The sequence below is a fragment of the Tasmannia lanceolata genome, unplaced genomic scaffold (assembly GCF_043159265.1).
Source record: "Tasmannia lanceolata isolate RefF3 unplaced genomic scaffold, GAP_Taslan_0.1 ptg000012l, whole genome shotgun sequence".
NCBI classification, from domain to species: Eukaryota; Viridiplantae; Streptophyta; class Magnoliopsida; order Canellales; family Winteraceae; genus Tasmannia; species Tasmannia lanceolata.
In genome coordinates this window covers 55381561-55403559 of record NW_027518689.1, presented here as the reverse complement: position 1 = coordinate 55403559, position 21999 = coordinate 55381561, and the positions used below count along the sequence as shown (strand labels likewise).

Here is a 21999-nt window from a genome sequence, read left to right as displayed (position 1 = left end):
TTCACCTGCAAATCTTAGATAATGTACAAACAAATTCACCACAGAATACATGATAAAGTAAGCCAAAGGAGGTCGTCTCGGCAGTCTCATGGTTCTCTTGAAGAATTCGAAGCCGGTCATTACGTAAACGGCTCTTCGTGCTCATGAGCTACCCAATTGTCATCAAAGCCGCAATCGTCCTTCTTCACCCCCAGTTCGGGCGAAAAACATTGTCCCCTCCGTGCCGGGCAGTAGGCGCCAACTCTAGCCTAGGCGTTGTACTGCCACTTCCAGTTCAACCTGTCTGACCAGCTATAGTCTTCTCCACGACCTTAGTCAACTTCGACACTTTTCCACCCTTATCAACCTGGACGGACTTCCCCTTCTCCAGAGCGGAAGGGGTCGCGGACTTCGGCTCCTTTCTCTTCTGGCCGCCCTTCCCGTGAACGGCCTGGCGCACCCTCTCTAGAGCTGATTGCTTCTGCATTTCTATAAAATCAAAAAAAGAGACAAGTTAGAGAGATCGGATAAAATTATGATGGACACAAATAACAATCAAGCCAATTCATCAGCAACGACAGAAAAAAGAGACAAGTCAGAGAGATCGGATAAAATTATGAAGGACACAAATAACAATCAAGCCAGTTCATCAGCAACGAGGTATTTGTGAACTTCCTAAGACACCTACGTGGTCGGGTCGTAGCACTAATCCCGATATCGACATGAATCTCCTCTTTGGAGAACTCCCAGTAATGGATAAGACCTTTCTGCCGGATCTCATCACTGATCATCCAGAAGGTCACCTTGTCTTCACCCTCTAAGACCGGTTTTCGACTCATGGCCTTGGTATTCACAAAAGACCAGTTAGTGGGGACCGGCCACCCCTCGTCAAAACTGGCATAAAAGAACTTATTCTTCTAACGGTGGATTGAGGTCGGAATGCCAGTAATCATCTTCACTTCAGGCCGTTGGCTGATATAGATCCAGCCGCCCGACCGTTGCCTTTTCAAGTGAGCACACCTCCTGAAGACTGACAAAAACAAATACCTCTGCAGACAGAACCGTACCAGGTAAACAAAGCCGGCAAGAGTCCTCCATGAGTTCGGTGCCACTTGAGCCGGGGCCAAACCATAGTACCTCAACACCGCGACGATAAAAGAATTGATGGGGAGCCTAAAGCCGGCCTTCAAGGCCTCCTCGTATATGCATACGTCAATATTGTCGTTGCATGCACGGTCCCCCTCGATAGCCACCTTCAGAATAAATTGATCAGGTATACAATACCGATCTCTAATATCACCAAGTTGAGAAGCGTCTAAGACATTCTCCTCCTGCGCGGCAGCGGTGCCCTCTCTAGGACCTCCCTCCATCCTAGCCGTAGCCATAATCTCAACTGCCGTACTCTCTCCAAGAGATATAGACACCCTCCGATTGGACTCAACTTCCTCATCGTCTTCGTCACCCTCATCGCTACCAGACCTCAGAAAGTTCTGGTTCTCAACCCGTACAGGACTAAAATTCAAGTCCAGAATAACCTTGTTGGATCCTATATCTATCTCCTCGTCATCATCCTCAAGGTCTATAACCGTGTTACCTTGCTGGCAAACCATGGCTTGGCCTCCCCTAAGATTTGAATTAGACCTGGTCCTTTCGAACGAGCTAGAACTAGCCTCGTCCTTGGAGTAAGTTTCTCCCGATGACGAACTGGAGCTAGACTCTTAACTAGAGCTACTACACATAAGGGAAGGAAAGAAAAGTGCAACACAAAAAGGCGAACTGAAAATTTACCTACACGGTGGAATGGCCCCGATCTCAAACAGCTGCAAGCAGTGGACGAACCAAACAAAAGACCCAAACTGCACTGACAGAGCAAATGGGAGAGCAAGAGATGGTAAATGGAGAAGTGAGGCCTTACATCCCATTTTATAGACAAATTTGTTAGGCGACCGTCTGTACCCACGAACCCCATTGTGCCACGCGGCAAGCCATTAATGAAGGCTCGAAAAACGAAGAGACAGGTCTTAAAAATGGGAATGGGAATGGATAAAATTACCTCGACAAAAACTTAACAATATGGTAGTTTAGACAAAATTTAGTTCGTCATAAGTCGTACTGGATATGACGCAATCTGCTAGCCGTACAAAATTCAGACCGTCTGAAGCCATATTGGATGTGTCGCAATCCACTAAACGACAAAATTCAGATCGTCTGAAGCCATACTGGATATGACGCCATCAACTAAACGACAAAATTCAGACCGTCTGAAGCCGTACTGGATATGACGCAATCCACTAGACGACAAAATTCAAATCGTCTGAAGCCGTACTAGATATGACGCAATCCACTAAACGAAAAAATTCAGATTGTCTGAAGCCGTAGTGGATATCACGCAATCCAGTAAACGATAAAATTCAGATCATCTGAAGCCGTACTGGATGTGCCTCAATCCACTAAACGACAAAAATCAGACCGTCTGAAGCCATATAGATATCATGCAATCCAGTAAACGACAAAATTTAGATTGTCTAAAGCCGTACTGGATGTGACGCAATCCACTAAACGACAAAAATCAGACCATCTGAAGCCGTTCTGAATATCACACAATCCACTAACCGACAAAATTTAGTTCGTCTGGAGCCAATCTGAATAGCTCCAGTTCAGAAAAGGCCGATCTGAGTGATGAAACCAAAAATTAGGCTATCCAATTTGTCTAGAGCCGGTTTGAAGAGCTACGGTTCATAAAAAGCCAATTTGAGTAATGGAGCCAACGATTAGGCCACCAAGTTCATTTGGAGCCGATCTGAAGGGCTCTAGATCATAAAAAACCGATTAGAACAGAAGAATCCTAAATCAGGCCATTTCTTGCACGAACACTCAGTAAAGCTTCCCCAAGTCATCACAATGACTTGAAGAATCGGGGGGCAAATGATGAGGTATAAAAGACAACCCCAATCATCATGAGACACGTGGCACCGAGGTGGGCCCATAGAATCATAACCCCACATGGGGTATTAGGGTCATTGCAACCTAAAATGGAAGGACCAAGTATAAACTTTACCCAACCATAATCATACACCTGTCCAAGGGTATGAAAACAAGGGTAAGGCTCAGTCCACGCACAGTTCGACTCCTATCCTCGAGGGTAAAAGGGTAAACTAACACCCAGAGCCCTCACTATAAATAGCCCTCATAAAGACAAGGTAAGGGACCGAATCCCAAAAAAAGTTATTATTCATAGTATTGACACATTTGTGCCCATTACTGACTTAAGAAGGGCCTATCCGGAGTTACGACTCCGGGTTGGTCTTTTGACCGGGTGTTATCTGTGCAGGATTGAGTTTCCTATCCAGCTTAGCAATCAGGACCTGCCAGATAGATCAGCTCTTTCGTCGCCTGCCTTATCTGTTGCCGATTTTAGGCGTAACATAAATGGAGTACGGTATGGTGGGGTTGAAACGTGGAATGTAGAACGATTTGTTTTTCTAGAAAGAACTTTTGGAATTCCAAAAGTGTAAAACAGTGTGCAACATTCCCTTCAAGTGTTTTTAAATTTCGGAATGCAGTGGGGTGGCACATGGCGACACCCCAGCTTACCACATTCAGTTTTATAGATATGATAGATAACTGGAAATCTTTAGTCACTAAAAATAATTAACAAGGGAAGTTGTTAGAAATGGTCGATACACAATACTCGTGGTTTTCATGCTCACAGGTGAGTAAGGGCAAGGTAACTATTTAATAAAGAAGTTGTTATATGATACATGAGCATATTTTCTACAAGAAAAAATATGAACTGATAAGAGTACAATAGGGAATTATTTATTCAAGGAAAAATTGTCAATTGGTGACACAAAAATGCCAAAATAGTGGATGGGTGACACGCTTTTGAAAGCTTGTGAACGGAGGTCAAAACACCTTTTTCTGACATGGCCTTTTACCCAAATACCCCTCATGGCAAAAAGAACACGTTAGAGTAGATTTCTCTCTCTCTCTTACTTTTCACCTACCAAAATTTACCGCCAACCTCTTTCAGATTTCTCCATTAACGCCTGAAACCCACGAAGTGTAAGTGAAGGTTAGTAGCTTATCTACTCTCTTAGGATTTGTGCTTCCATTAATGCGTTTGAACCCTGTCTTTAGTGTGTGATAATAACCTTGTTTGTATTGTGTGTGATAACCCTGTCTTTATTGTGATTGATAACCCTATCTTATAACCCTTTTAAAATGTTGACTTAGGGCTTGTGCTTTTATTATCTCTGAAACCATTCTTATAGAGTTGCTACAAGTGAGTTGAATCACTTCTAGAGTTGGTACTCTGCTAATAAAGATGGTACTAGTGTTTGATGACCCGAATATAGATGGTTTATGTAAACCCTTTTGTACATGAATCACAATTTTTTGCACTTGATAATCCCTTATTTGCTGTTGGTAAGTCCCATATATTTACCTTTTAAACCTATTTTGACACTTGATACACCTCGGAGAGGCTTGGTAACCCCATTGGAGGGAGCTGAAAACCCTTGTACATTCTTAGTAATTCCCTTTTACTTGGTAATCCCTTTAGGTACTTGAAAACCCCCTTGCGTAGAGAGTTGGAAACCCCTAATTGACTACTTGAAACCCCCCTTAGGGACATGATAATCCCCTTAGAACACCTCCTGTATTGGCTCGCAAACTCCCCATTGAGGAAGTGAAACCCCCTTTTAGAGTCCATAACCCCATTTATGAACTTGGTAACCCATTGTGTACACTTGAATAGCCCTCAAGGAGAGATGAGAAGGCCCTTTAGTAACAACTTGTAACCCCTTTCAGAGACTTGATAAACTTTGTTTAGAACCCTTGTTTACAATTTTAGAAAAATGTCTGAAACAATGGTTTCTCTTCTTTTACACTTTGATGGGGATTTGAAGGATGATGTTTCTTGGGTTTATGTCAGGGGGAAGATGACATTGTTATCGGTCAGCCGCGGAATCAATTTCGACGAATTTGAAGCTGTAATCCAAAGAAGAATTGGTGTTACAGAAAGGGAGGTTTCACTATCGATAAAATGTCGATATGTTGTCGATCCATATATAGTCACTTTAATTGACGTCGATGAAGATGATGTCCTCCAAACAATGTTCAGGATGTTTGACAGATACATGTTCAATTCTGTGATGATATACATAACGAAGATCATAATTGACAATGGTACTAATTCTTTGAATTCGTCAATGCTTCCCCCAAAAAATGTTTGTACTAGTAGACCCTCTCTTAATCGTAACATTCCTTCTACTTCGATTCCGTCTCAAAAACGTCCGCGTTTTGAAGTGGACTTGCAAAAAGACTACGAAAGTGAATTTGATAGGAGTTATGTAAGTGAAGAGATGGGAGGTGCTCCAGCAGAACCCGGCGTAAGGTATTGTAGTTATTTGGCAATCTTTTACTTCCATATTTCAATTTATGAATTAATCATATGGATTGAAACTGATTATATATTGTCGAACTATGCAGGTCTCAAATTGATTTAAATGAAATATTGGCAAGTGGTTTGCATGCCAACCATGTTACTAGAGGTATCGATGACTTTCAAAATGTGGGAGATGTTGAAGTGGACTTCAATAATATTTTTGAAGATGGCTTCTGTGTGAGGGGTTTAGATTTAGAAGAAGAAAGAACTGATGATGATAATGACGATGGTAGTGATGATGATTACGATGATAATGGGGAAGAGGAGGAGGAGGAGGAGGATCATGGAAAGATCGGTGTTAGTCCATGTATTTAGCCTATCAGTGCGGATTCTCCTATCTGTTCTCAACCAATTCCGATTGACAGTAGTCGGCAAATGAAAGCAGATGGGATGTTTGTTGGGGCCCATGATGTAGATGCTAATAATCTTCAGTTTGAGCAGTTAACGATTTGGCCAATGGAAGCAGATGGGATGTTTGTTTGGGTTACCAACATTCGGAAGTGGGTCACCGACAAAGAGAATGGGTTATCAACCCCTTCACTGGGTATTAAAGCTAATGAGTGATTCCGGATTATCAACTACCTCAAAACGAGGTTACCAACATTCGGAAGTGATCGACCCAAAAAATGGGTTACCAACTATTAACCAGGTAGATAAAGCTCTGGAAATGAAATTTAGGCTAACCAACCTCCCATTTTTTGGGGTGATTGACCTCGTAAAGTGAGTTATCAACCCAAAAATGGGTCACCAACCATTTACCAGGGTAGGTAAAGCTACTGGAATTGAAATTTAGGCGTACCAACCTCCCATTTTTTGGGGTCATTGACCTTGTAAAGTGGGTCATCAACCCAAAAATGAGTCACCAACCATTTACCAGGGTAGGTAAACCTAACGGAATTGAAATTTAGGCTTACCAACCTCCCATTTTTTGGGGTCATTGACCTTGTAAAGTGGGTTATCAACCCAAAAATGGGTCACCAACCATTTACCAGGGTAGGTAAAGCTACTGGTCTTAGAAACACATCATAGGACCATAAAAAGTTGTGCACTTAACCGGTAAGCATTCACAAACACAGTTGTCTAAAACCTGTTTAAATTCACAAGTTCTCCACCCATTCACAAACAAGTTCCAATGTTCAAATTGAAACACAAACACAAACACACTTCCATAAAACTTATTTACATTTAGAAGTTCTCCACCCATGATCAAATAGAAACACACTTCCATAGAACCTGTTTAAATGTACAAGTTCTCCACCCATTCACAAACACAAACACACTTCCATAAAACCTGTTTCAATGTACAAGTTCTCCACCCATTCACAAACACAAACACACTTTCATAAAACCTATTTCAATTTACAAGTTCTCCACCCATTCACAAATAGAAACACTTCCATAAAACCTGTTTAAATTTACAAGTTCTCCACCCATTCACAAACAACTTCACCTATTCAAATTGAAACACATACACAAACACATACCATAAAACCTGTTTAAATTTTACAAGTTCCCCAACCATTCACAAACAACTTCCCCTGCCATTTAACAGCTCCCTGACCATAGTTTCTACCAATCTCCATTAAAAAATAAAGTTTTTACATGATCATCATAAAAAACAAACATCTGTGTACATTAAAAGGTTTTCCTACAGAATTTCGCAGTTCCCAAACTCTCCTCGTAAAAATCTCTCACTGAGTTGTAGCCGGAATTGAGGAATGTCCACTGGCCCAAAGTTGAGTGGGTGACCATGATAGAGATGCCCAGTCGCTTTTAGGACAAAAGCGCCACAACCAACCCTGTAAAAAATATGCAGTGAATGGAGTTACTTTTAAACAAACTACGAATGAGATAAGAATAGTAAAAAAATTCAAAAGTTTTAAGTTTAAACCCACCCATTGTTCTGCTGTGGGAAGCCAACCATCTGGAAAAATGGAAAGTCATCGATATTGCAAAACCGGCCCTTCAAATATTCCTTGATGAATGCTACCTGAATTTAAGACAAGGAAGGAATATTGTGTGTTGTACATATGTAAGTAACTTTAAATGTTAGGGAAGATATTAATTTACTTACAGTAGGAGATGCTCGTTCCTGAAATGAGTCCCCTTGCATTGAGTTGAACTCAACGATCTTTTTGTTCACCATATCAAGCAGCAAAAGAACCCAGTGAAAGTCTTGACAGCATGGGATTAAGATCATCCGAATATCTTCCAATGGGATATGGTTAAGTGTACGATGCAATAGCTCATTCGCCAACCCATCGCACTCCAACTTTTATTTCTCTTTCATTGATTCACGCCCTGAAGTCATATATGCCTATGCAACGAAATGAATTTTGTGGGAAAACTAAATGATAGATAAGTTGTAACGTAACATGTATAGATACAAAAAAGTCTCTTACATATAGTGATGAAGGAAGATATACAATTTGTCCAGTCAAGACATTGTTGGAGGCGTACAAATACTTCCCAAATACATCCAACACCTACAACTCAAAAAAATTTATTGTTATATGTTAATAACCTCAATCGTGGGTAATGAAGAGAGCACTTTAATTTAGAAAATGACACTTACTTGGCCACTGAGGACTCTTCTCAGGTTCCACAAGGTTTCAAAATCCTCGGCCAAGACTTTTACCCCATCAATGGTCATGAGAATACGACTGCGAAATTATATAAAGGTTAGAGGAAGCAAGTATCTAACTTTGAATAATGGTTAATTGAGAACACGTGTACTTGCCTTTGGTCTTGTTTTTTCAACAATCTGGAGAGGGGTTACCAACATTACTGAGGGGGGTGATCAACTCTCTCATGGACATCAAGTATCATCCAGCCTGTTATCACAGTGTTCATAACACTGAATGGGGGTTCAAAAACAACACTCTACATGGGGTTATCACAGCTACCTAGAGGGGGTTACCATTACTGTAAGTGTGGCTTATCATTTACGTAGAGGGTTCTCTACACTGAAAAACTGTGGCTTATCAACTGCCTAGAGGGGGTTCTCAACATTGGACATGTGGGATTATCAACACTAGAAATGGGGGATTATCAACTACCTACAGGGGGTTATCAACACTGGAAAATGAGGGATTATCAACTACCTACAGAGGGTTATCGACCCTGCAAATGGGGGATTATCAACCTCAAAAGGGGGTTCACAACACTGGAAAGGGGGGATTACCAACTACCTAGAGGGGGTTGTGAACATTGGAAATGGGGGATTGTCAATCTCAAAAGGGAGGTATCAACACTGGAAATGAGGTATTATCAATCTACCTAGAAGGGGTTCTCAACACTAAAAATGGAGGAATATCAACCTCAAAAGGGGTTCCCAACACTGCAAATGAGAGATTCTACCCAGAGGGGGTTCTCAACACTGGAAATGGAGGATTACCAACTACCCAGAGAGGGTAACCAACATTGGAAATCAGGGGGTTCTCAACAATGGAAATGGAGGATTATCAACTATCTATAGGGGTTCTCAACACCGGCAATGAGGGATTATCAACTACCTAGAGAGGGTTACCAACACTGGAAATGAGGGGGTTCTCAACATTGGAAATGGGGGAATATCAACACTGGTAACGGGGGATTATCAACTACCTAGAAAAGATTACCAACACTGGAAATGAGGGGGTTCTCAACACTGAAAATGGGGGATTATCAAGTACTTAGAGAGGGTTCTCAACATTGGAAATTAGGGAATATCAATCTCAAAAGGGGGTTCTCAACATTAGAAATGAGGGATTATCAATCTACCTAGAGGGGGTTCTGAAAACTGAAAATGGGGGATTATCAACCTCAAAAGGGGGTTCCTAACACTGGAAATGAGGGATTATCAACCTCAAAAGGGGGTTCCCAACACTGGAAATGGGGGATTATGAACTACCTACAAGGGGTTCTCAACACTACAAATGGGGGATTATCAATCTCAAAAGGGGGTTCTCAACACTACAAATGGGGGATTATCAATCTACCTAGAGGGGGTTCTCAACACTGGCAATGGAGGATTATCAACATCCTAGAGAGGGCTACCAACACTGGAAATGAGGGGGTTGTCAACACTGGAAATGGAGGATTATCAACTACTCCTTGAGAGGGTTCTCAACATTGGAAATTAGGGATTATCAATCTCAAAAGGGGGTTCTCAACACTTCAAATGGGGGATTTTCAATCTACCTGGAGGGGGTTCTCAACACTGCAAATGGAGGATTATCAACCTCAAAAGGGGGTTCCCAATATTGGAAATAAGGGATTATGAACCATCTAGAGGGGGTTCTAAACACTGGAAAAGGGAGATTATCAATCTCAAGACGGGGTTGTCAACAGTGAAAAGGGGGTAGGGGGTTCTCAACACTGAAAATAGGACATTATCAAAAGGGGGTTCTCCACAGTGAAAATGAAATAGTACATGTTAACGGTTTCTCATCAAAGCCAACATAATAGGGAAAAAAATAAAAAAATGAAACCCTAGATGTGTAAAGGCTTCCAAATAGTGAAAATGAAACAATACACCACAAAAGTAACTTAATAGAAGGAAAATAAAAGTAAAAAAACGAAACATGACACCCAATAATACCTGAGACGATGGGGATGGGAACATGCCGGAAAAAATGAAGAGAGGTTCGGAGTAGCGCAGGAAACCGCCCCACGTCAGAGAAAATGCGTTAATTTTCACGCTGGTCACCACCTCACACCGGAGAAGATGAGTTGCAGGTGGTTAAAAATGAAAAAAGGAGAGAGTAAAAGTGAAAAATAAAAGCTTCTCAACAGTTAAAGATGAAAAAAGTTAAAACGATGGGTTCTTTTATCATCAGGGGCATTTATGTAAAAGGCCATGTAAGTAAAAGGTGTTTTGACATCCGTTCACAAGCTTTCAAAAGGGTGTCACCCATCCGCTATTTTGTCATTTTTGTGTCATCAATTGATACTTTTTCCTTTATTCAATGATCCAAACATTTATTTGCATGACCCAGATATTGATGGGCCATGCACTAAAATAGAGTTTCTTTTCCTTTTTTTTCAGCCACTCTCACCCTCTCCTCACTCGTGCATGCCCGTCAATTCTCTCCCTCTCCTACCCTTCGTGCCCCTTTCTCACCACTTGATAAACTAATAATCCATGCAAAAAACTTTCATGGCTCCCAAACTTGGCCTTAGAGGGCATGTGTGGAAAGCATGAGAGATCCCTAAAAAAAGTTAAAAAAATGTTCTACTATGATCCCACGTTTGGCAAACTGGAAACTATTTTAATGGAATATTAGCTTTACCAATGGTGTGAAGTGGCTGAAAAATAGGGAAATTAAAAACTCTAATTTTGATTTCCTTATTCTTGAGTCACTCCTCACCCTCTCTTCACTTATGCCCTTAAAAAATTATTTTCCTCTGACACCCTACTTTTCCCTCTTCCACCACTCGATAAACTAATATTCAGTGGAAAAAACTTTCATGGCTACCAAACATGGCTTAAAATGGGTTTTTTTAATTTTCTTGTTTTTCCAGGGCTTTTTAAGCTCTCCTTACTACCACCCTCTCAAGTCTCTCCCTCAGCCCATCTCACAGCTGCCCGAGTAGAACACTAGTAGATAACTTAACTACACTAGTGTGTAGAAACACTACCCCCCCCCCCCCACACACACACACACACATATATATATATATATATATATATATATATATGGCAGAAGAGAAAATGAGAGAATTATTTGAATTTCTCCCAAAATTCTATGATTATTACACATCACTTTTTTTGACTTTTTTTAACAAAGGCACCCATTCAACCTATATATTTTCAATCCTACCCCCTCCTTTGTGCTTTTTAACAAAGGCACCCATTAAAGCCACATAATTTCAATCCTACCCCCCCTCCTTTATGATTTGTTAATAAAAAAAGTGGACAAAGTCAACATTGCAAAATTACAGATTGGGTACATATGTTACATAATACTACGGATTTTTGTGAACATATTACATAATACTATGGATTCAGGACTCCTTTCAAAATATTAACGAATTCTGGGCACCTTAAGAGGAACAACATATGATTGAAACCTTTATAGATTGAAGGGCTAGGATCAGCCCATGGAAATGATCTTACGCGCCCTATTTCTGTTGTGTTCCATCACATGGACGGTTTGGATCAACCGATGATGAAGTCCGTACAATTCTTTGTTGGCCCGTTCAACGCACGGGGATATATATAGAACACAACAGAAATAGGTTGTGCCCCAAAAATCATTTCCATAGCCTGAACCTAGCCCTCCAATCTATAGAGGTTTCCATAATATGTTGTTGCTCTTAAATCGGATGGTTAAGATCACCCTATAGATTTTTTATTAAAAAAGCATAAAGGAGTGGGGTAGGATTGAAATTATTTAGCTTTAATGGGTGCCTTTGTTAAAAAGCATAAAGGAGGGGGTAGGATTGAAAATTTGTGTGTTGAATGGGTGCCTTTGTGTGGATCCCGATCCGAGAGAGGCGGCGGGCCGGAGCCCCACACGAGCAGTCTCAGGATCATCCACGTGAATGAGAGCTCTACTAAGGAACTCTCGAAAGAAGTGCCTCTCACAGCATGAGTGGCGATATAAGGTGAGATACCTCTCGGTTCGGGGACTAGCCCAGATTCGAGGCGTACCTTAAATAAAGAAGAGTCGTCATCCAAGGAAGTGGGCCAAGGATCCCATATTATGCTCTGTTGCAACGAATAACCAGAGATTATAAAAGAAAGGTTTGTGCCTGGTTACGAATTTGGAAGGTCCAAAGTGTACCTCGTCCGCCCAAGTGCAAGCACCTGGTCTCTTATACCATTTATTATTGATTTTGAAGAGTTTTGGGCAAAAGTCATATGAAATGAGAATCAATATCTCCGAGAAGACGTCTATCTAATCATGCATGTCTCGGAGATGAAAATAATAAGCACACATAAGATAAATGAAATAAGTGTCACCTGAGAATAACTAGGTTATGAATGTCATCCCTAATTGGTGTCTAAGTTCTGGTGTGCAAACACATGCATGCTACAGCTAAAGGTATAGGATCTGTACATGAAAGTAAGAAAACACAGCAAAACATACAACACAAATCAACTCTAAACATGACTGGACAAGACGAATCCTAAAACTCTAATGCGACTTGATTCGGACCAAGATGGCCGTCCATCCCAGCTGCGCTGCGTATCCCGGCCTCGGGAAGAATCGGAATCAACGTAGTTCGATAACCTATTCTAACTACGATGCCTAACCATCTAGAACCGCTATCCTAGACTCGATCCACTAGACTCGACTAATTTTTAAAGTTTTTGCACAATTTACTTAAGTTCAAGTGAATTGTAATTTTTAGGACTCTCTACATGCCCTAACTAATACAAGTTGGTTAGCCTTAAACTAATGCAGGTGGGCCCTACATCCTATGTGTAACTAGGCTGTGCATCCTAAAGAAAACCACGGGCTGAATATATGCTTTCTAGTCTAGCCATCGGTTCGACTAAATGTCTAACTAACCAACTTGAGGCCTCCTAACTCTAGGGACACTCACGCGACAGGACACACCATATCAATACAAATCAGGACAGCCTCCTAACTCTAAAACACCCCAAACAGCTAAGACAGACTCCTAACTCCAGGGGAAGATCTTTTTGAAAAGGTTTTGAAGAATTTTTGTATTTTTTGAATATTTGAAATGTTTTATTTTTAAAGGTTTGGCTGGACTTGGGATGTGGATCCCAAGCTGCACTACGTACCCTACGAAAAAGGATCAAGCCGACGTAATTCGGAACAGAATTCCTAACTACTCTCTTAATGACTCGAGATTTTTGAGATTTTTTGGTTTTTCAGATGTTTTTGATGTTTTTGACACAAGAGGACAAAACCCTATCATCATAAGGGTAGGACAAATTCCTGAATATCCCGCAAAGGTTGGACAGCATCCTATGCTTTGCGGGGGAAATGGACAGAAACACGACTCTGCAAGGGTTGGACAGCATCCTATACCTTGCAGGAGCGGATAAAATGACTTGATGAGAGGTTGGAAAGAATCCTAACCCCTATGATGATAGGACAGACCTCTGAAAGATTAACTCTCTAACTAAAGACAGACTCTCTAGCTAAAGACTGACTCATATATGAAAGGACTGAGTCCTAGTGCACAACCCTAAGAGGGGAGTGCTAATGAGACTAGGTTAGTCTCCTAAAAGAAAATGGAGATAAAGAAGGATTCTAGTGAGACTGGGCAAGTCTCCTAGAAGAGAGAACACTATGACCAAAGAGACAAAGCCTGTCTCCAGAAGGTTTGACTTTTTTGCTGATATATAGCTTGTCTCCCTAAAGATGGGCTCAAGATATCTCTTTCATTGCCCTTGCAATGAATGGGTGTCTAATGTTCAAGGGTATACATCTAAAAGACTGGGCAAGTCTTTTAAATGACAGAGGGGAGTGCTACTTGGACTGAGCAAGTCCCCTAAGGATGGGCTTGGGCTAGCGCCTTCATCGCCCTTGCAATGAACAAAGGGAATCTAATGTCTATAGGGAATACACATCTAAAAGACTGGGCAAGTCTTTTGAAAAGAAGAGGGGAGTGCTACTTGGACTAAGCAAGTCCCCTAATGATGGGCTTGGGCTATCGCCTTCATCGTCCTTGCAATATTAAAGCTTTAATTTTTAGCAACAAAGGTAAATTAAAACAAGGAAAACAGACACACTTTGTTTAATATCAAAATGAAGTAATGTCACATAAATCATTATTAACATGAAATCAGGGACGGTATTTAAATGAATGTGTGTTGATGTCAACTAAGTTATATCCCTATCCAGTTAAAATTTTAGAGACATCAACAAGTGTTCTCTTGGTTAACATCGGATGATACGGATTCATTTCAACCTATCCAAAAGATTTCCGAATTATTCATTTGAGATAGAACAAGGCATTTATAAAACACATCCAAATTCCACAAAATATATATTCACCCCTAAGCAACAAATCGTAATCATACTACAATCATCTTGTGTTTTGAGCCCTTAAAGAGATGCCAAAAAGGTTTTTCAACTTCCTAAAGGCTCTCACAAGCTAAACAACGGATCAAAATATTATTGCATTTCCAGTTATCACAAACCAATTAAAGAGAATAGGCCAACTGAAGCATATAACAGCAATAAAAATAAAAATAAAATAAAATAAAAATGGTTGTACTGATATGATCTCCCACAAGGGCTGAAACAGTAGGCTTCTTTTTATACTAATGGCATGGACACTACCATGTTTTTGGTAACTGCACCGAAGCATATTTCAGTTTTACAGAATCATGGTGAAATTTGATAAAAGGCAAGATAGCAGGTGCAATTATGAAACATGGTAAAACCAATGTCACTAGCAGGCTCTAATGGTTTGTGGAACTGGAGTCAAACCCAGTCCTTGTAGAACATAGGCAGATGGGAACCACTGCTTGTTTGCATCGCTTCCATGGGTAAACTGGATCTTCACAAAATAATCATTTGGCAGTGCTAGACCATGCTTGAAGGACCAAAGCTCTTCCATATGTTTGAAATCCTCTCCAAAAGGAATGAATTTGCTGAGTCTTATAACATGTCCTCCATAGAGACACGGAAGAACAGAGCATGATGTGGCCAGAGAATAGTCATCTACAATGACTTCCTCCCCTCCATGGAATCTTTCTTGCAATTTAGAACCAAGTAGATCCATGATCTTATGTCTACTGAATCGAACAACATCAGGTGAAACAAGTAAGACAAATCCATCATCTGCATCTGCTTGCACTGTCACGTGAAGAGCATATATATGATTCTTCTCTTCACTGCAAGCAAAATTTGAACGGACAATGTAGCCATCCCCAATGCATCTCCAATTGTTATTGCTAAGAAAAAACGGATCTGAGGCCATAGTCAATGGCCTTGACGATCAAAGAAGCTGACTTTAACTCTCCATCTACCACTACATCGGTGACTGGTAAGGTTTCCGCGAGCTCCTTGACTAATTGCGCTGCCGATCCAGATTGAGTTCTCTGATAGACGATATAGATGTCGGCGGATTCTGAGGAGCAAGAAAGACGCCATTTGCGAGAGAGTTTCCAGCAGAGGGAGTGGAGATGGAGGGAGAGAGAGGAAGGGAAAGGGAAGGGATGGAGTAGGGAGAGTTGGAGGTGGAGGAGATGATAATGGTGAAACTCTGGCGGTCGGATCTTCGGTGGAACGGCCGGATTCGGGCGAAATATCGTCGGAGAAGAAGGCTAGGGTTTAGAGATGAGATCCCCTCTATCTATCTCTCTCTCTCTCTCTCTCTCTCTCTCTCTCTCAAATTAAGAACCCTCGATTTTTTATTTTATTTTTACAAATGAGGCTAAAATGCTATTTATAAGTGATTTGAGTGTTTGATATTGGCACTACCAACATTGATGGGCGCACTATTAACGGAAAAATTGATGGGCGCACCATCCAATCGTGTCTTATTCGAAATCTGCACTGTACCGTTCCAGGATAATTCACCCCCCTTTTCTGGTTTACACTACGGTTCTCTCTCAGCTCGTTCGCTAGGCAAACGTACTCGGATTTCGACGAAATTTTGCGGGGACCTAGCTGGGACCCTAACCTACCTTGTGGAGAAATTTGGGGTCCTAAAGCATTGGTTTGATGGGGTTTTGCATAAAATTGGAAGGGTTTAGGGTACGGTCAAAATGGGGTGTCTACACTTTGTTAAAAAAAGTCAAAAAGAGTGATGTGTAATTCTACAAAAAATTCTCTTATTTTCTCTTCTACTATATATATATATATATATATATATATATATATATATATATATATAGATAGATAGATAGATAGATAGATAGATAGCGAGAGAGAGAGAGGGAGAGAGGAAATGGTTTGTGAGTAGCTGCTTATCTGAGCAGGAGCTCACAAACACATGTGGCCCCACATTTTTAGGGGGGTCCAAATCATTCATTTGGAAGGCCCTTCCATGGATAGGGTGTGTACCAAAGATCAGTCCTATAGGATCATCTTGGCAGAAACATGGACACAGTGTCTGTCCATTTTCCCCTCCACCTTTGATTGGGTTAGGATGATCCTACTGATATGATTTTTGGTACACACCCTATCCATGGAAGGGCCTCCCAAATGAATGCTTTAGATCCCCCAAAAAGTGTAGCCCCCCTAAGGTTTGTGAGCTCTGCTCAGATAAGCTTATCTGAGCAGCTGCTCACAAACCATTTCCTCAAATATATATATATATATAGACACACACAACACACACACATACTAGTATTCTGGACCCACGCTATGCATGGGTGTAAAATAGGAGACCCCACCCTATGAAACGGAGGTGTAAAATGGTGGGTTCCACCCTAGTGCATAGGTTCGGGTACAGATGGTGGACTCCCCTATTAATAACATTAGAGGTAAGATTGTCGACCCCTCCCGTGCTAGGAATGGTTATAAAATTAAAGTGGTGAGACCCAAACTATAAAAAATGATGTGCAAAAGGTGGGCCCTGGGCTCACCTATTAATAGCATTAGAGGTAAAATTGTGAGCCCTCCCGTGCTAGGAATGGTTATAAAATTAAAGTGGTGAGACTATAAAAAATGATGTGCAAAAGGTGGGTCCTATCAAATAAAAAAGCCCATGTAAAGTAGTCCACCTGTTTTTTTTTTTTTTTTTTTTTTTTTATAATCATGGTGGCTAACAATAATAATATTCACGCCGTAAGTCCGAGTAAAATAACGGAAAAAGGTCTACAAATAGAAAACTACCCAAAAAAGCACCAAAAAGGTACCTTTATATGACAAATACAGACAAAACTACAAAGGAGATGTGTCAAAATATGATAATTACGTGAACTCTGTATTGCTTTCCGCCCAAAAAAGGTGTGAATTATGGGCAGACTTCACGTCACGTTAAGAGGGGCTCCAAAATTGGGGTGGAAAAACTTTTCCAAAATTGTTTTCCTCAGAAAGAGTGAATGCCATTTTGGAAAGTTAGCTGCTTAGTACACACACACACACACACACACACACACACACACACACACACACACACACACACACACTAACTAGTAAAAAACCCTGTGCGATGCACGGGCCGACAAAGAACTATACGGACCACATCATAGGTTGATCCAAACCGTCCATGTGATGGAACACAACATCAATAGGTTGTGCCCGCAAAATCATTTCCATAGGCTGATCCTAGCCCTCCAATATATAGAGGTTTCCATAATTAAAAAAGCATAAAGGAGGGGGTAGGATTGAAATTATGTGGCTTTAATGGATGCCTTTGTTAAAAAGCATAAAGGAGAGGGTAGGATTGAAAATATGTGGGTTGAATGGGTGCCTTTGTTAAAAACAGTCAGAAAAAGTGATGTGTAATTCTCATAGAATTTTGGGAGAAATTCAAATAATTCTCTCATTTTCTCTTCTGCTATATAGTATATATATATATATATATATATGTGTGTATATATATATATATATATATATATATATATATATGTGTGTGTGTGTGTGTGTACATATATTATATATATATATATATATATATATATATATAGAGAGAGAGAGAGAGAGAGAGAGAGAGAAGAGTTTCTACACACTAGTGTAGATAAGTTATCTACACACTAGTTGAAATTCTGAAGGGCAACACACAAGAGGGGGTGAATTGGGTGTTTTAAAATTTTTCTACTTAAAATATTAGGGCTTATGAAATTTACCTAATTAATTCCAACCCTTGTTCAAGATTATATTCAAATAGAAAAAAAGGAAAGAGATTACCAATCACACCATAAGAGAGAGGAGAGGAAGCAAGGAGACCACACAATGATTTTATAGTGGTTCGGTCACAACTTGACCTACTCCACTACCAAGTACTAGGTATTTCCTTGGGATTTTCTCCACTATGGCAAGGCTCCTCAACGCCGCCTCACAAAGCGTATACAAGCGATCACCGCCTCCACAAGGGGACACACCCTTGTATTACAACTCCGCCTCCAAGGACGTTCTTTTCGTTGCACCGCGGCCTTGAAACAAGAAACTCCTCTTTGCGATTCCAAATATAAATAGAAGAAGGAAGAAGGAAAATGAAAAGCTCTCAAGCCTCTTTAAGACGAATACAACTCTCAAAGCTCACAAGACTCCCAATAATTGAAACAAAATACTTAGAGGAGTACCTCTTGGTAAGAAATGAATGCAAGTTTGAATGCTCAAGAGATTTGATGAAAAATCCTTTTGATTTTTAAAGAGAAAAGCTCTAGGGTTTGATAATTGTTCAAAAGGTGTAAATGAGGGTCTTTGATGGGGGTTTAAATAGCCCTATTTCATTTTGAAAGAACCAAGGGCAAAACTGTAATAAAACTGGGTGTTGCATCTACCCCTCTGCAGACCCAACGACTCTTTCGCGATACCGGCGCGGTAGACCGAGCCACCGCGGTCTCCCGCCCTTATCGGGCGCCTCTTTTTTATTTTCAAATTCTAAACCGCCGCGGTCGCCCTCCGAGGGCTACCTGTTCGAAAAATATTTTGGCTCGAAAATAATATCGCGGTCAACCGAACCCTCGCGGTCGCCCGCCCTGGGCTATTTCAAGATTTGAAAGTTTAGCTTAAAAAACATTCAGCGGTCGACCTCCGAGACCAACCTGGATGATTTCTCAATTTTGAGAAATCATTCTACGGTCGACTGGTATTGGCCTGGTCGACCGGCCCGATAAAATTCGAGATGCCCTGGCATTCCAGGTAGCATCCCGCGGTAGCCCGGACTTGCCCGGTCGACCGGCCCTGCTTTAAAAACTTGATTTTAAAATATTTGTGAGAGCGACATAGGCCATTGGTCTTTGGGCTTAAAACATGTGTTTTCAAATACATTAATGCACTTAGAAAAATGGTTTTAAAGATTATTTGAAAACATCAAAACATGCAAACATTTAATGCCAAGAGGACTCCTATGCATTCTAAACATATGAACCTTGAGTCTTCTTGATCTTCAATCTTCTTAGGGCTTGCATGAGCTTCTTCTTGTCTTGAGATAGTCTTCGAACATGTTCTTGCACTTGTGGTTCCCTTGATTCTTCAATACACCATAATGCTTGAAAGATAACCACTAAGACTTGACTTTCTCCAAGACTAGCCATTATTCTTCTTGCTCCAAGTGTTGATATGAATGAGACCTGTCTTAATCACAACACTAGAGCAACCATTATCAAACTACCATCAATTTGGCTTTGTTGATCATCAAAACAAGAGAGGTATGTACCATTGGGCTTACACTAGCTTAAAATACAGTGGGGGACACATTGTTTGGGTGATCCAAAGCATTTATTTGATTGGTCCTCACATAGATAGGGTGTGCCAAAAAAACAAGCTCCATATGATCATCCTAACCCTACGATTTGTGGAGGTAAAATGGATGTGTATAAACCTTCACAAATCTGTCCATTTTTTGCTCTTTGAACTGTGGAGGTAAAAAATGGATAGGTATAAACCTTCACAGATCTGTCCATTTTTTACATCCACAATTTGAAGGGGTTAGGATGATCCTAAGAAGCTGATTTTTTGGGCACACCCTATTTATTTGAAGGCCTATAACATGAATGCTTTGGACCATCCAAACAATGTGGGCCCACTGTGCTTCTGGTCAACGGAGTAGATAAGTTATCTACTCGATGGAGTAGATACACTATACATTTGGGATTTGCTAGCGTCCACCGCAGAAGGCATTCCGCAAATAGGCCGTTGCATGTGAGAGCGGCCACACAAGCTTACTTTTCGACAGATTTTGTCTTCATTTACGATGCGGTTGCTCTCACATGCATCAGCCCATCCGTGACCCATCCGTGAAAGGCCGCCGAAATGCGTCCGCAAAATTACCTATAATTGTTATTTCAAAGGGGCATTTTGAGTAAAAACTAAAAAATATAAAAAGGGGCATTTTTTATTGTGAACACACGATGGAACATTTATTAATTAAAATAAGGAAATCCAAAAAAGTTAAAATAAGGAATTCCAATACTTTGGGTCACCCAAACATCCACCCTACAAGTGAAATGTATAATGATGAGAAGAACCTATCAATACTTGGGTCCCACCATTTTTTATGAATGTAGATTGTTATATTTTTTGTGGGAAGTGATTTATTCGTCCCCTTGGACCATACCCTTTAGACCACTCTTTTACTCTACAAGGGCCTGTCCCAGGGAAGAAAATGGGCGGATATATCATACCCCTTTTTCGTTTGGTAAACGATAGGAATTTCCCTTTACGGAAAGTGTTATCAGCACTACTGTATTTTGATGAGGGCACTCTTCACTTTATTAAAAGTACGGTATGGCCTGCACCATAGGATGATCCAAACCGTCCATTAGATGGGCCACATCATAAATAAGATGTACTCCAAAAATCATTTGCATAGGTTGATCCTGACCCTCCGATCTGGATGTTATAGGGTTGATCCTATCCCTCTATAGATCGACCGGTTAGGATCAACCTATGGAAATAATTTTTGGGGCACAACCTATTTAGGCTGTGACCCATCTAATGGACGGTTTGGATCATCCTATGGTGTGGGCCATACCGTACCTTTAATAAAGTGAGAAGTGCCCTCATCAAAATGCAGTAGTGTTGATAACATTTCTCTTTACTAAACTTGCCGTATTTATTAAGTAGTGGTGTATTTGTTAATTTATTAAACGATGAGCTCATTCTCAAAATATTATCACTAATCTATTATTATTGGCTTCTTAGGAACCTCCATGACACGCAGTGTATTTACCTGTTTCCACTCTCCATCTTCGTATGTTTACAAGGGTTTTTGTTCCTCATTTTTTGAAATTTCCTACCCGTTACAATCTTCAAACTTTCAGGATTTCTTCTGCTGCTCCTAATTGATGGATTTTCTCCTTCATTTTCCTCAAAATTTGACCTCTTAAAATTTCTCTCTTTTCTTCGCCCCCTTCGACTGCAACTGACCCCTTGAAAATTTAGGGTTTTATTTTTTTTCACTCACCCATTTCGTTTCTCTACTCAGTCTGGCCATCTAAGCTCTAGTCTCAGTAAATCCTGCAATGCAAGGAGCTATTTCCTTTAAACATCTAGCAGCAGGGGACAAGTCTCTGTTCTTCCCTAAAGTCGTTCCTACCAAGAAAGAAAGAAAATTCAGTAATTTCAATAAGAGGGGTTTAAGCTTATCCATATCTGCAATCTCTCAAAGTTGTAAGCCTCAAAAACCCTAAATTTCTCCATTTTTTTTCATATTTAGCATGATGAATGCCTTGAATTTGGAATCATGGTTATTTTTTTTCCTCACAAATATGTGAATTTTAGACTTTGGGTCCTACAGCTGTGGCTGATGAAAATATTACTTGTTTGGGGAAACGCTTGCTCTCGTATTTATTTTTTGAATTCTGGATCTAGATTGATTTGGGTTTCTGATTTAGCGACTCAATCGATTCAGATATGCAATTTTATCGTATTTTGAGTTTTTTGAATAATTGGATTCCATGGACAATCTTTTCATTTTATTTAGAAACTGTGTTGGGATTCAATTCATATTGTGGATTTTGAGTTCAACTTCATGGGTTA

General features: G+C 40.5%; 1 protein-coding gene across 1 annotated transcript in view; it reads left to right on the top strand.

Moving 5' to 3' along the window:
- Nucleotides 1–21134: 21134 nt before the first annotated feature.
- The window catches only part of LOC143887461 (uncharacterized), a 49140-nt gene continuing 48275 nt past the window's right edge, over nt 21135–21999 (top strand). The window contains exon 1 of the mRNA XM_077391542.1: nt 21135–21630. Coding sequence (XP_077247657.1) covers nt 21483–21630 — 148 coding nt within the window. The 5' untranslated portion in view covers nt 21135–21482. The remainder of the gene's footprint in view (nt 21631–21999) is intronic.